The sequence below is a fragment of the Chiroxiphia lanceolata genome, chromosome 9 (assembly GCF_009829145.1).
Source record: "Chiroxiphia lanceolata isolate bChiLan1 chromosome 9, bChiLan1.pri, whole genome shotgun sequence".
NCBI lineage: Eukaryota > Metazoa > Chordata > Aves > Passeriformes > Pipridae > Chiroxiphia > Chiroxiphia lanceolata.
The window spans coordinates 22,910,072-22,924,563 of NC_045645.1; the positions used below are offsets into that span (position 1 = coordinate 22,910,072).

The following is a 14,492-nucleotide window of genomic DNA, read 5'->3' on the forward strand; positions in this document are numbered from 1 at the left end:
GAAGGAAATTGCTGAACACCCGTCTGTTTTGAACTGCTCTGTTGTCCATCCCTTTTCATCGCAGAACAAATATGGCAAGAGCTCCAATCATTCTCCAGATACCCTGTGGTATTCCAAGCCAATTAAAATTGATTTTACATGTACCTCAGCTTTAAAAGGAGAAAAATGAACAGGATCAGATCTGGCCTGAACGAGCATCCCAGTTGCTCACCTCATGTGTGTATCCTCAAAAGGCTTACAGGTTACACAGTGGGTCTGCTGTGAGCTACTCAGCTACAAGGTGACCTCCCTCTCCCTGCTGTCATGCTTTAGCTACACTGGGAAATAATAAATTGCTTTGTCCTGCTCAGAGCCATTCAGCACTGCTGAAAAGGGGCTCCACAAGGTTGGTGCCATGTCACCACACTGTACAAAAGCTCATTCCCAGAATTCTCCCTTTATTAAAGGCGAGCATGCCTTCTGCTGGTGTGACTTTTGGGCTGATTTGGGGGGCGCTAAAATCTTCAAAACTGCTTTATAAAAACTAGAAAATACACAATAAAGGACAAATCTTATTCTGGCGAGAGGAGCACCTGCATGAATACACTTGGGAACTTTCAGACTGAGCTTATATACCTATGTGTTTTCAGTGTGGGCATGTCATGCTGAGTCAGCAAAGCCAGTATTGGTGAGTGAATGCCAGAGCTCTGGCTGCCTGGGCTGCAGTGAGACCTCTGCAGAGGGCTAGTAACAGTAGGTGGAGAAGCTCACTTTTCTATTTTCTGTTGCCTTGCATTCTCTTTTTTTTTTTTTTATTTCTTTCCCCATACACTGCAGGTTATTTTCAACAATAGCTGTTGTCCTATATGCCTGTAAAGTTCCTGACATATTTCCTAATGATATCTATCACTATGGTTACTATTATTACAGTTTTTCTCTGCCTCTCTTTTCTAATGCTTCTGTCTGTTGTATGTGGGCAGCTGCTGTTGGCAAATTCAGTTTTATACAATCTCACATCTTTCTTGAAAACTAAAGTCTGATAAGCGTTAGAAACAGAATTCATCCCTAAATGACAATCCTCGGGGGCAGACAAACACCATGTTGTGAATTTTTAAAGTGCAAATATGAAAAATGTACTTTTTGGTCAGTCTTTGCCATAAATATTTTGTTGTCCTATTGGCTCTGGCAGCAGCCTCGCATTCTTTAATCCTTTTGAGATTTAAAGTGAAATTAGCGCAGGATCAAGGAGCGAAATCCGCAATTTGAAGCGAACCAAGCGCCCTGGCAGCGCAGGCTCCCTCAGCGTTCCCACCCACAAGCGCAGGAGCTGCCAGCACCTCACGTTGGTGTTACCCGGGGGCTGCAGACGTACCCATTGGCACCATCCGTGCACTGTCCCCCGTGGAGGCAGGGCCGGCTGGCGCACTCGTCGATGTTGGTTTCGCAGAGCTCTCCGAGGAACCCCGCTGGGCAGGAGCAGGAGAAGCTCCCCAGGGAATCGTGGCAGGTCGCACCGTTCAGGCACGGCTGTGACGAGCACTCGTCTATTTCCAGCTCACAGTTTGTACCTTCAAAGGCAAAGAAAATAAGCAACCCCAGAGGTGGGAGAGAGTTTTGGAGATCTCAGCAAGGACTGCTTGAAGAACAGTAGTTACATAATTTTTCCTTTTTTTTTTAAGCAATTACCTATTTTTAAAGGGGTTTCCTCCTCAATGTGCTTTGAAAGACTGATTTTTTCAAGGCTAAGGAGAATATACAAAAGAACAAGCCAGCTGTTATCTCAAAAATCAGTAGAAAACCCACCTTTTTATGGTAGCTTGAACACAGAAACAGGATGAGTTAATTTTCAGTTTATTCAAACCAGTACTGTTGCTGTTTACACAATACAGAAGTGACTAGTAATTTATTGATCTCATAAGAGTCCATTTAAAGCTGCACAGTTAATTCAATTCATTGGAAGTGGCTTGTTTAGCTGTGGTTTGTTGCTTTATCTGTTTTTAAGATTTAGCGATGTGTAAATAAATGGGTTTGTGGTGCAATGTTTGCAACAGGTCAGAATCTTGGAGCTGCTCTTCAGAGGTAATTGATGTAACTAAGTCGGTTCTAATATGAGTTTATTTTTGATATTTGACAGATTAAATATATACTCCCTTCTCTTACCTCTAGCGCAGTCCAGGAGACAATAGGAACATTTCATGATCACTGCCTTGCAGCTCCTGCTTTGACTATTTCAGGGGTTTGTATGCTTATGCACTTATTAATGTTTTGAGCAATAGAGTAATATTTGTAAATACTTGCTAAGTCAATTTGTTTTAGCAGCTACAATATCAGCCACAAAACAGATGCAAGGTGGCAAATTATAACGAAGAAATTTCTTTGAAGAGGACTTGCATATCTTTTATTTGGCTTACAAAGTAGCACAGTATTGTAAATTGCAAAAATAGTTTGCAGGGAAATTTCCTACTTGAAAGAAAACTGCAGCCCTGAGAATGGGTTCTTTTTTTATTTTTTATTTTTTTTGTAAGGGTGAAGTTTTCAGTACAAGATGATGGGGTAGACTTTCAAAAGATGGGAACAGACATTTGATGATGGGTATTACCCTAGCAATTTATTTAGGAGCTCACCTCTAATTCTTTCTTTATGCTGTTTTTGCCAGCTCTCTGCTGGGTGTGAAATTTGTACGTTGTTACTCAGAGCAATCTTCTTATAACACTGAGATTGATAATATTGAGCACTGTTACTTCATTACTAATTTCTTTGATGGGTTTGAATGCAGAATATTTGTTTAAAGGGAAGAAATCTCTACAGTGGATATGTACCTGGAAATATCTTAAAATGCCAAAGCAAAATTTGCTGATGTTGACTAACAAGTATTTTTCATTGTATTTAAACATTAATGTGCAAGTTCATCTTTTCAGTAGTTAAGAAATATCACTGCTGTAATTTTAGAGAATATATTCTTTCAGTTCCTTGAGACCACATAGGGAACACTGAAGGAGGGAAGTTGCCAATCCTGTGCCCCCAGTTTAAGGTTCACTGATCGTCACACCACTACTTTCAGCAGGAGCCTGCCACGAGACCGCAGCACAGGAACGCTCTCTTACGGCTTTATGGTAATGTACATTACATCCAGATATAGTAAGCAGTCCCTCTGTGGTCATTGCCCTGTGAATTCACTGTAATTATAAACAATGTGTTTGCAGAAGTGTGTCTAGTGACCGTAAATCTGCCAGAGCTTGTTAACAGCTTACTGCGAAACACTAAAAATCATGTGAACCAAAACAAGCACTGGTCGACTGATCCTCAGCTCAGCCAAATTTAAAACTACAGGCCTGAGAACAGCCTGACAATTAACATGAGAACATAGCGTTGCTGTTTTGGTTCACGTCTTTAATCTATCAAGCCCAGTAACCTGCCTTCGCAAGGTTGCCTGAGAAGAAAACTTCTCTCTGTATAATGTGTCCAGCCAATGCGATGTGCCATGCAAATGGGGGGATTCCTTCCCAGCCTCTGCTGAATTGGCTGTCAGGCTTTCTATGGTGTAGAAGAGAGATGAAAAGATTAGATCTGCATTTCACCTCAGTCTAACGTTCTGTCATAAATATGCTGTATTGCCAAATACATATGCCAGAGAGGAAGGAGTGTGCCAGCAGCCCTGCCACAGCTATTGCACAGGGCTGCACCATCATGAGCTAAGGCACCCCAAACTAGGGCAGGCAGAGCCTCTCAGCAGGTACTGAACTACACAAGCAGTTTGAATTGAAAAACTGTGAGGTTCTTAGGAGTCATATTCATAACTTTTTCGGTTTCTTTGAAGAACTAAGATTATTTCTTACACTGCTTGCTTTTCCAATGAGTCCTACTGTGTGTTTCTTTGTACAGCCCCAGTCAATAAAAAGTAAAAGCAGGGTGGGGATGAAGGACACACAGCCAATGTTTTCAAACTTTGATGCCTATGGATACAGTGTAAAAACACCTTCTGGTCAAAGATACGAGGGATTTGCAGGCTCAGTGTAGTTCCAGGGAGGATCTGCACATTCTTAGTATGGCTGGAAATTGATAAGCAGGTCACCCTTTCTGCTCCTCCTGAACTGTAGTATTGTGCTCGTGCACAGCATGCAGAGGGCTGTCCTCAAATTCCTCAGTCTGTATAAAGTTATCTTGCATGGCATCAACTGGATGAAGAGTGTCGCATAACTATTTTTGAAGGGACAGGAAGAGAGTTACATCAAAAATTGGACAGGGGGAAGAAATTAGTTTCTGGGAGCAAGGCTTGTCCTTGCTTGCATGCAGGTCTGTGCTAAGCACCCACACCTGTGTGCATGTACAGTTGTAAATTGTTATAGGTTTTACATTGCACTACGCAGACAAAATTGGAGGAGAAGAGCAAGGCTAAATCCAGTGAAAGATTTTGGTCCTGTGATGTTATGAGCTGCAACAAGCATACCCTGTATGTGTGTGCCACTGCTAATCTTCACTTTGGAAAGCCTTGGACATGTGGCAAATACCGCTGGACTCCTCTCATGTCACAGCCTTACGCCTGAGAATCTTGGCAGAGCCGATAACCTGGACTGAATCCTCTGCTCAGGCTGGCTGGGGCACAAGGTGGGGAGTGCTGGTTTGAAACTGAAAAGCTGAGGAAGGAAACAGGCTTTTCACTTTGCTGGCAATTGGATAGACCACGTTGCTTGCTATTGATACCCACAACAATATGGACATGAGCTTGTTGGGAAGTGAGATCTGTACTTGAGGTACTTCATCCCATGATAGAGGCTGCTGTGCCTCTGCTTGCCTTTAAATGCCTAAGACTTATTTATGATGCATCTATTCTTAATATTTGCATGGCATATACATTATTGATGAGAATACTGAATGAGAACTTAAGAGACCTATCAGGAATAATTTCTTCATATTCTACAGACTTCATCCCAGAGGTGGTCACATCATAGTAAAAAGTATTGCCAAAAGAACAAATCTAGCTTATTTCATCTATTTGCACTGCCACTGAAATACTTTCTCCTCCTGCTATCTTAGACTGAGACTAGGTTGTGAAGCAGCCGTGCACTCCTGTTAGTTCACACTGAAACGTTCACTGGCAATGGAGGATTGGCTTCAGGAAGGTAATTAATGCACCTAGCTGTGGGTAATAACAGGCTCTTACACCGTGCTCTGTTGGGGTGAATTAAAAGCAAGTGCAATTAGCGCAATGGGGGAAAAAATGCAATTGATTAAGGTAGCCAGCAAAACTTCAACAAACCAATTGAGCTTCATTATTTAACAGCTGCGTGGCACATGTCTTGTAAATAATTTCACACATGCAGAACATTATCATAGAAACTGCAGATTTCATGCTAAATTTTCCAATCTTTGGCTCTTGGTGCGTTCTAACCTCTTCCATTTGTGTAAGAATTATGTGTGACATTTCTCAGCTATTTTAAGAAGTGCTGCAGCATACCAATCATACAAAATAGCAGTCACAGGCCGTGAAACTAGTAGCAATTGCAGCCAGTAATTCATGGATTTGGTTAACATTGATGCTATAGAATAACTGTATGTTCTCTACCTGCAAATCAAGAGATACAACCTTTTTTACATCTTAGGGAAATGAGATGAGGCTGGATGACTTCCCACAGTAATTCATGGTGTCAGGCCAGGATAATAATGGTTGGCAAGATCCCCTGACAGAGTAAATGAGGGGTTTTATTACCAGTGGGGACACATTGGGGCTTTCATCCAGTAATCCCTCTGGCTTGTGCATTTAGCACAGCTCACAGCAAGGTGCAAAAAAACAACAAAAAAGAATGCTTCTGATAAACCATTTTGTTAAGTACCTTTTAAAGTGGATATTTTACTGCTTGGAGGAATGGTCTGCTACTCCTCTATAGAATTACCATGATTAATCTCTTTGCTACTGGAAATGTTGTTGAAGCTGTATGTCAAAAGACTGCAGCCTCTTCTGCTGTGCATTTTAATCTTCTTCTTCTTCCTTGGTTCTCTACTCATTTCTTAACTCTGCTTGTACAGTGTGTGGAGTGTTTGGTGACATTGCTTGATTTTTGGTGAGAGTGGAGAGCATTAGCCAGGGAAACAGCAGAATTTCATGATGAAAGTGGAGCGACTCCAGCAGAGTAACTTTCCTCCAGCAGTTTGTGTTGACCTAAATTTTCATTTCTTTTTGTTTGGGTTTTACTATTTCATTATGTTTTCTCTTTCTTTGTCTCTAAGGTGTATATTCTGCCTCTTTCAAACCGAGTTTCTGGATGATGGATCCAGGCCTGGACCCCACTAACAGCGCCAGTTAAACAAATACAGTTTCCTGAATACAACAGGAGGTCTGGGCTGAGTCTGATCATTGCAGAGTAACCATGCTGGTTGTTAATAGGTTTTTCCTTCCTTATGCTCTTCGGCCTTCCCCCAGTTGTGTAGTTTTCTCCTCAGCTGGCCCGGGCTCCGACACCCCGCTGGCAGCAGCGGGTGGCAGGAAGGTAACAAGCTTCCTTCAAATAACATTCTCCATGCTCATAAGGGATATTAACTGAGGGCTGGCTTCCAACGAGTGCTGTGTCAGACACAGGAAGCTGCTTTTTACCTCTGACTTCCCTCCTGCACAGGGATTTGGGGATGGAGCTGTAAACCACATCTCTTATTTCTTATTCATTTGAATCACTTGAGCCATAGATATTTTTTCATCCTCTTTTTGCTGTATGACTTTTTTTTTTTTCTTTGCTTACCTGACTGGCAATCTATCACTAAAATGCCTCCCCTTTTCTCCTTTTAATGATTCAGTGTGCTACCTCTCACAGTCCTACCCCTGAATACAGCTTTGAAATCTGAAGGGAGCTGTCTTCAGACAAGAATTATATGCTTTCCAGTAGAGGAAGTAGGGAAGAAAAATCACACCAGTACCTTAAAAATGGAGCTACATAAAATAGGATTATCAAAAAATCAGGCAGTTTGGGAACATAACACTTTCTTTTCTATGTAACTTACATAATATTCTAGTTGCAAATGAGTCCTTTGTTTCTGAGAAGGGCAGAGGAGAGGAAGTAAATGTGAAACATCTAGGTTTAAAAGTACAGTTTTTCTTATTAGATCTAATTTTTAACCCTCTCAAATATAGCTTTTGGTCCCCAGACAAAAACTACATATAGCATCCTGAAGACCTGCATTTTGAGAATGTTTCTTTTAAAAGGAAAGTTTGTCTAGCCCTGTGACATAGCTTGATGTTGACAAAACTGCTGTGTAGATGTTGGTAAATAATGAGATTTCTTTAATCCTTCCTTTTCTGACATCAGTAGTTCACAGCGATATAGTAATCCATAAGGTACCAATAGCCATTGGTGCTGAGGCTGAAGGCAAGGTGGTAATGCAGATATGGCTAAATAAATGTGTGGTTGAGGGAGTTAAACTTGGAACACTAATTCTAATGGTTCTATACAATGCAAAGGTAAAGTTGTTTTAATAGTGCTTACCCGTGAACCCAAGCAGACAGATGCAGTCATAGTGTCCTATCTGGTTAAGACATGTTGCCCCATTCAGGCACGGATCTGAGACACACTCATTCACTTCCAGGTCACAGTGCTTGCCTTGGTAGCCTGGGACACAGTAGCAGGAATATTCATCGACCCCATCCCTGCACACTGCTCCGTTGTGGCACGGTTCGGAAATGCATTCATCCAAATCCATCTCGCAGAGTGTTCCTGTGTATCCTGCACTACACAGGCAGGTGGGCCCAGTCAGGCCGTTTTGGCAGGTGCCTCCATGCTCACAAGGATTTGTGTCACATGCGCTGTCAGAGGTTTCACAGGGGCACTCGCAGGTAAAGCTGACATTCCCAGAAGAGCCTAAACAGGTCGTATTTTGGAGACAGGGGTTTGAGAAGCAAGGATTGGAGGTTTTGTTACAGAGTTCCTCCACATTGTCCACTGACACTTCTGCACAACGGCAAGGGTCGTCTTTATGACCAGTAATGCACGTAGAGTTCTTTTGGCAAGAGTGTGACAGGCACCTGGAATCATTCCTCGTGCAAAGTGACTCTAGAAAGGAAAAGCAAAAAAGCACTGGGAGTAACCAAGAGTGAAAGAAGTGTAGTTCTTAACATAACTGTGCTTCAAAACCAGCAGCTCCAGTTGTTGGCTGTTGAGATGCATTAGTGGACTAATAAATGTAAATGAAAACAATTACGAAAATTGAGTAGGTTGTAATTTCCTGTTCTCCGCCTCTTCCAACAGCCATGGGCTGGAGTGTCAGGATTTCTTAGCACTATGAGTATAGTTGCAACAATATTGGTAGTTGTCAACCGATATCCAACAATATGGAATGCATTTATACTTAGGACTTTTTTTTTTTAATAGAGAAAGGAGTTGAACCCCTTTTTTCAGTTCCATACCACTTTGAATACTTTTGTGGCTGAAGTTTTTTTGTATTAGGTTTCACAAAGCTAAATTACTCAGCTGCAGTTACAGCTCAAGTAAGCAGTTCAAACCATCATGTACTTTGATTCTGATTTCATGATTCTAAATAGTAATTTGACAGCTGTGCAGCATTTCCACCATGAATCTCCCAAACACCTGAGATGCAAAATAGCCCTCTGAGAGCCTTCCAGCCTCTGAGGCTGGAAGGACTCGATGAACATGGTGTAAACGTGTTCCTTACCCTCTGGGAATTGAGCTCCTGGCAGTAATTAAAGGCCACTTGGATTTTAGCATTGCTACTGTAAAGGCTGGCAATAGCGAAAGCTACTTCTCACTTCCCAGTCAAGGAGGGGTGAGTTACCAGCGTTGTTCAGAACCCACCACTGACATACACTGAAGCAGTTGTATCTTGGCCAAGACTCCATGAAATAAAGCTGAATGTTCCTTTCCGAGAGAAGATAGCAATTCAGAAGGGAAAGACTAGTGAGCTGGAGAATGAAAGTTGCGTTAAACAATCTATATGATAGTCCTGTAAACATCCTTTTTTCTTTGTTCAGTTTATACTTTTATTCCAGAGTCTTGTTTGGATATATGAAGGGTATGTGTATTCTACAGCAGTTACTTGAAAACAAATGGCAAAGCAGTGTATATTTATGCAAACAGGGTGTTGTGGATGAGCTGAACTTCTTAGAGAAATTCAGACCCACCTATCATCAGTCTTTCAGTTCTTCTCAGTTCTTTCAACTGAGATTCAGGAGAGTGGACACAAAAGAGATGGAGATGGGCCACTGAAAGAGAAGTGGTGAGTAGAGATGCTATCAATAACTGGAGTTAGACCAGTGCTGATAAAGGCCTGGGACAGATCCCTGGCTGGAAAGTGATAGATGTGAGTTGGTCACCTGAGGACAGCAAAAAAACAAACACTGAGGACTGTCAGAGAATACAACTGACTGGTGAGGGTGTGTTTTTATAATGTGTATTTTAATATTATATATATATATATAAATATAATTTAATCTGTTTTTTTTCTAGGAGGTGGGAGTGGAGAAGGAAAGTGTCAGAAGGCTTTACTAGCTGAGGAAAGACTGGTTATGTAGATAAGACACCAAGATAATAAATGGAAAGGTTGGAAAAGTTATCTGTGCATCACTGTTGTACTTTCTGACTTGAGATGTACACAGGAGCAACAGTGCCTCTGAGAATTAAAAGCAGCAGTCTGGATGAACTTGATGTTCATGAATAGGTACATTTACCAAGTCAAATAACTAACTGATACTTGTTTGAACAAGCAGAATAAAGATTATGTAGTAACATTGATTGTAGCAATGACACCACGATTTAAAACAAGCAGTGGTCTCAAGGATTGCATAGGAATAGTTTCTTGATTGTTTCTTTTGGGGTGTTGCATCTATAAGTAAAATGTGAGAAATATTTTTGTTTGAAACATTTTGAGTTGTCAAGCGCATATATACATCAGAGATGCAGAGGAGAAATTTCTAGAAAAATAATGGTCTTTGCTTGGTAAAGATTGTCTTTATTTAATGCAGGTTATGATAGATCTGATTAAGAAAGGAAGTTAACATTGACTTGCAGGAGGAGAACTGGAGCATTACCTAATGTTCTTCAAAGGAAAACAGGACAAAAATAGTACTTCTGATTTAGCCTGCTTTTAAAATGGCCATTCCCAAGCCTGTTAACAATCAGTTTTACACTGGGAGCAGATATTCCATCCTAATGAGGTGTCAGTTGTATTTCCTCCAGGTCTGACTGAATGTAAAATTCAAGACATTGGTTATGATGTACTGACTTGCACCACAATCAGCAGTAACATGGTCTCTTCTCCTCCTCAGCACACCCTCATGCATGTTCTGATGTCTGGTTTGCATAATTTTGTATATTAACCATGCATTTAGGTTTTTTTTCTTTAGCCTGAATAATACAGAGCTTGCTGTAATCTATTAATTACAGTTAAAAGGAGCAAAACTGTGGTCCTTAGGAACTTCTGCACCTCACATTTTCCTTGGGATTACACAACTTTAGAGAGCTTTCCTTTCAGTCTGTGTAGCTACTTAACATTCATTAAAATATATGTTTGAGAAAACATTGCAAATTTGAAGAAATTAACTATGATCAAGTTATAATGTTGTCTAGTACTGTACTGTGTAAGCTACAAGAGGTGAGGTCAATCATTCGAGTGCTTCTTACATAGGACCACTGTGACATGAGAAGCAATTTAGTTAATTATAACTGCTTTTCCAGAGATAATTTGCATGCAACAGCTCAGTTTGTTATAATGACTGTGTGTGAGATAGCATGAAGCATTTGCCAGTTTGCAGTTTTGATAGCAACATGCTAACTGTGAGCTCTGTGAGCACAGAGCTTCATAGCTCTGTGAAGCAGTAATAGTGGACGGAAAATGAGAGGAGAGACAGCCCTAAAAGCACTGTCTGTTTGTAGTGAAGGCAACCAATTTGTCTCCAAGGTGATACCACTATGGGAAAAAACATGAAACAGAAAACCTTTCCTGTTTGTTTTTTTTAAACCAGTATCTTAATTTCAACTCCTTTGGCTTTTATAAAACAAATTTCTTATGCAGAAATTGCCAACAGACAATTCAATAAGGTATCCCTAGAGGATACTTTTATCTAATTTGTACTACAAGTTTACGGTGAAGCAATATAATATTGGAGTTCTGTCTTCATTTAAAGCACTGGGCATGGTTTTATTATTTGTATAATTTTTGAGGAACGCAGGAGTTATGAAGGTCTTAGCAGAGATGAAACCACTGTTGAGATTTAGCTTATTTGTGGTTTAAAGGCTGGGACTAAGAGTTTTTGTTAGGGGTGCTGTTTTGTCTCAGCAGTAAGATTGCATCTCGAAAAGGTGATCATCAAAAGGTATGCAGTTATCATACCATAGTTATCATGGTATAGAGTTCACCAGGACATTTCCATGATGTTTTTTTTTTTTAAAAATTGTATTACTGAATGATGTGAGTGCTTCAGATAATCATTGGATCCTGGACTGCTAGTTAAACCCCCAGTTTCCACCTCTTTCAGGTAAGCTGTTTACACTACCTTCCTTCCTGCCCTAGTTTCCCTGCTGCTCTGGAGTCATATGGAAGAGCAGATTTGGGAACCCACTGAGCTACTGAGGGCTGCATGGAAATGAGAGAGGAAGAAGAGTGTAGAAGGTGGAAGCTCCCACATGCTCTGTAATGCATTGTGATGATGCAAAGTCTGCCTTAGTTTAAGTGGAGCCCTAAAGAATATTCTCTACTCCATTTGCAGAAAGAGCTCCAAAGGGTCAGAAATGTTTCAGTGTTTTGGGGAGCTTGATTTTTGGCAAGGTTGCAGCAGGATAACCGGGAAAGGCCTCATGCTCCACCTCGGATATGTAGAGGAGTTGGTTTTGTTCTTAAGCAATTAAGGTCACTTCAGCAGTGACTTGTTCTGACAGTCTTAAAACTTGTACATAACATTAGAATAATGGAAACAAAATGCTGATCGCTTTGAATTTACACTGACTGACACGTGAGGTAATTATCAGTCTCTTTATAACACTTGGTACATTAATCTAATTATGAGAGGATTTAGTGCCAAGCATTTTGCCCCATGGTTAAATCCTTGTGATGCAGATGAGATGGTTGGCAGTGAAATTATTTGCAGTAAAGCTTGCCATCTACTGGCATATCACCCGTACTACCAGAAACAGGGCAATACCTGCAGCTTTTACAAGGGCTGGCACAAACGACTAAATATAACAAATGCCAAGAAGAAGACAGCATTTTTTTTCCCTCTTGGAGAAGATTATTTAAATTCACTGATGTGATCTTGTTAGTGTACGAACAATTGAGCTTATATAGCTAATCAGCACTAAAAATGCATGATTTTGACTGGCAAAGACTTCTGAATGATCAGAAACCACTGCAATAATACAAAACAACTTTTATGATGTTAGAAATTCATGAAAATTATTATAGAAGGGAAAAATTAAATTACTGGGAAAGTTAACATAAATGGGGCAAGGGTTTTGAAATGGCAAAGCATTTTTGGCACAGATCACCTGATGCCTGACAAGGAAACTATTCTTCCTCAGTAAAGCAGGTAATTTTCAAGAGCTTGTCTGTATATCTTTGCTGAAAACTTTGAGGGTTTCTTTTCCAGATCCTGTTTGAATCAGAGACTTACAGAATTCGTGTGTACTTTTCAGAATATTCTTCTAACTTAATTAGATCAAATCTAAAGTGAATTGATAATCCCCAATTCTGAGAATCGGATTTGCAATCACAGCCACTCAAAGCCTCCAAAAAAAACCTATCAAACTGTGTTAGGCTCTTTGTGTCACAAATGTCTTTCAGCAAAGACTTATTCTTTCGAGATACGACTCTTCCTACGAGTTGGTGAAATATCATAATCAGCAGCAGCATTTAAAATTAAGTTTCAATCACTGCTAATCACGTTGTTATGAACCAGAGTTCGCTTGGCTGTGGTCATGCCTGCACTTTGCTAATCATCTCATCATGCCTGGAGGCTGCTTGTAATTTGCAATGCTGTTCTTTAAATGTGCCTTCTGCCCCTGAAGGAGGACTCTAAGCTTCACAGAAGCTTTCAACACTAACAGCTTCAGAATCTTTTACATATGCTGCCGAGATTTTCTGACCTTCTTACCAGAGCCAGTCTATCTTCTAGGGGGAAAAAAAATCTATGATAAGATAGATTTTATTGGGCTCTCGTTGATGATTTTATTGGGCTTTGAGAACTTTTTTTTCTTCAACAAAGAGTTATTACTTTTCACATTTGAATTAAAACTAGGAAACTACACCTGCTAGCACAGATAAAGCTGTTCAGAATAAAACCTGACTTTTTACTAAGTCGTACATTTTGGAAAGAAATGGATAGCAAAAATCCTTGGTCTGTGAGTTGAGAAATTAAATTTTAAAAATACTCCTAAGGGAAAAAAAAATATTAAACTGCAATAGCAAGATGTGTTCTTTAAAAAAACCCAAACCCAACCAACCAAAAAAAAAACCACCCAGAAAAACAGCCCGGAAAAAGTATGTTATGTGTAGGGTTGGGGTTTTGTGTGTTTGTTTTCTAGGAGGTTTTTTTGTTTTAATTTGCTAGAATGGCTTATATAATTGACAGCTCAGATGTGCTCAGTCACTAGAAAGATTAAATTTCATTGTGATAAATGAAGCAACCGTTGCTTCTCTTAGTGCTATTACTTCAATCTGTATTCTGTTGAATCAAAACCAGCATACAGCATTTGTTCACAGCTGAAGGCTTACATTGTGATCAAATAAGCTCACTAAAAAAGTCACAGATAACATGACAGTAGCAAGGGTTTAGATAGCCCAGTGTCTGGAGTTAGAAACAAGAACCTTCAGTGCTTGTGTTCATTACTTGTTTGAAACTTGCCCTTGGGATTTTAAAACAAGTGTGTGAATCTGACTCACTGAAATATCAAGCTCTGTGACTTTACTGAGATCTTGAAATAATTATCATTTAACTGGAAATATTAAAATATTGCCCAAGGCATTTAGTGCCGCATTGAAGAGTGCATGGCTTTGGTGTAACTAAGCATCTCTCCATTTATCTGCACTGCACCAGGACACAAAAAATACAGTTCATCATTATGACAATAACTTCCCTGCAAAGACAGCCTTAGGAAGTTGTGGGTGTGCAGATATATACTTAATCTTGATGTATCTTGAAGAACTAGGGAAGAGATGAGCACAGATGCGTAATCAGCAGTGACGGAGATTGGGATCAGACACCTTCACCATGGACTGAAAGGCAGAGATGCCACTTATGGATCAGCATTTGGCAGATGGGGAAGGAAAGGACAGGAAACTGTGCTGTTCTGGAAAAAACCAAGCCAGGTAAGGGGCTATCTTAGCCTTGAAAATAGCTTTTCCATGGAGATTCTCTGTGAATAGATCACTTCAGTTTTTGCACATAGTTTTGATTTCCAGATTAAGTCTCAGACTTTCTAAATATTACACTAACACTATTTTATCCCTTCCCATCTCCCATTACATTTGTATTACCATCTTAATTATTTAACGTAATGAGTAGCTTGTAGTTCCTGTGGTGC

General features: G+C 40.2%; 1 protein-coding gene across 2 annotated transcripts in view; it reads right to left on the minus strand.

Annotated features, from left to right (window-relative positions):
• CRB1 (crumbs cell polarity complex component 1) overlaps positions 1-14,492 on the minus strand; it is a 100,514-nt gene that overhangs the window by 66,788 nt on the left and 19,234 nt on the right. For both annotated transcript variants that reach the window (XM_032695893.1, XM_032695892.1), the window contains exons 2-3: positions 7,452-8,015; positions 1,352-1,547 (exon numbers count right to left, since the gene is read on the minus strand). In XM_032695893.1, the coding sequence (XP_032551784.1) occupies positions 1,352-1,547; positions 7,452-8,015 (760 nt within the window). The remainder of the gene's footprint in view (positions 1-1,351; positions 1,548-7,451; positions 8,016-14,492) is intronic.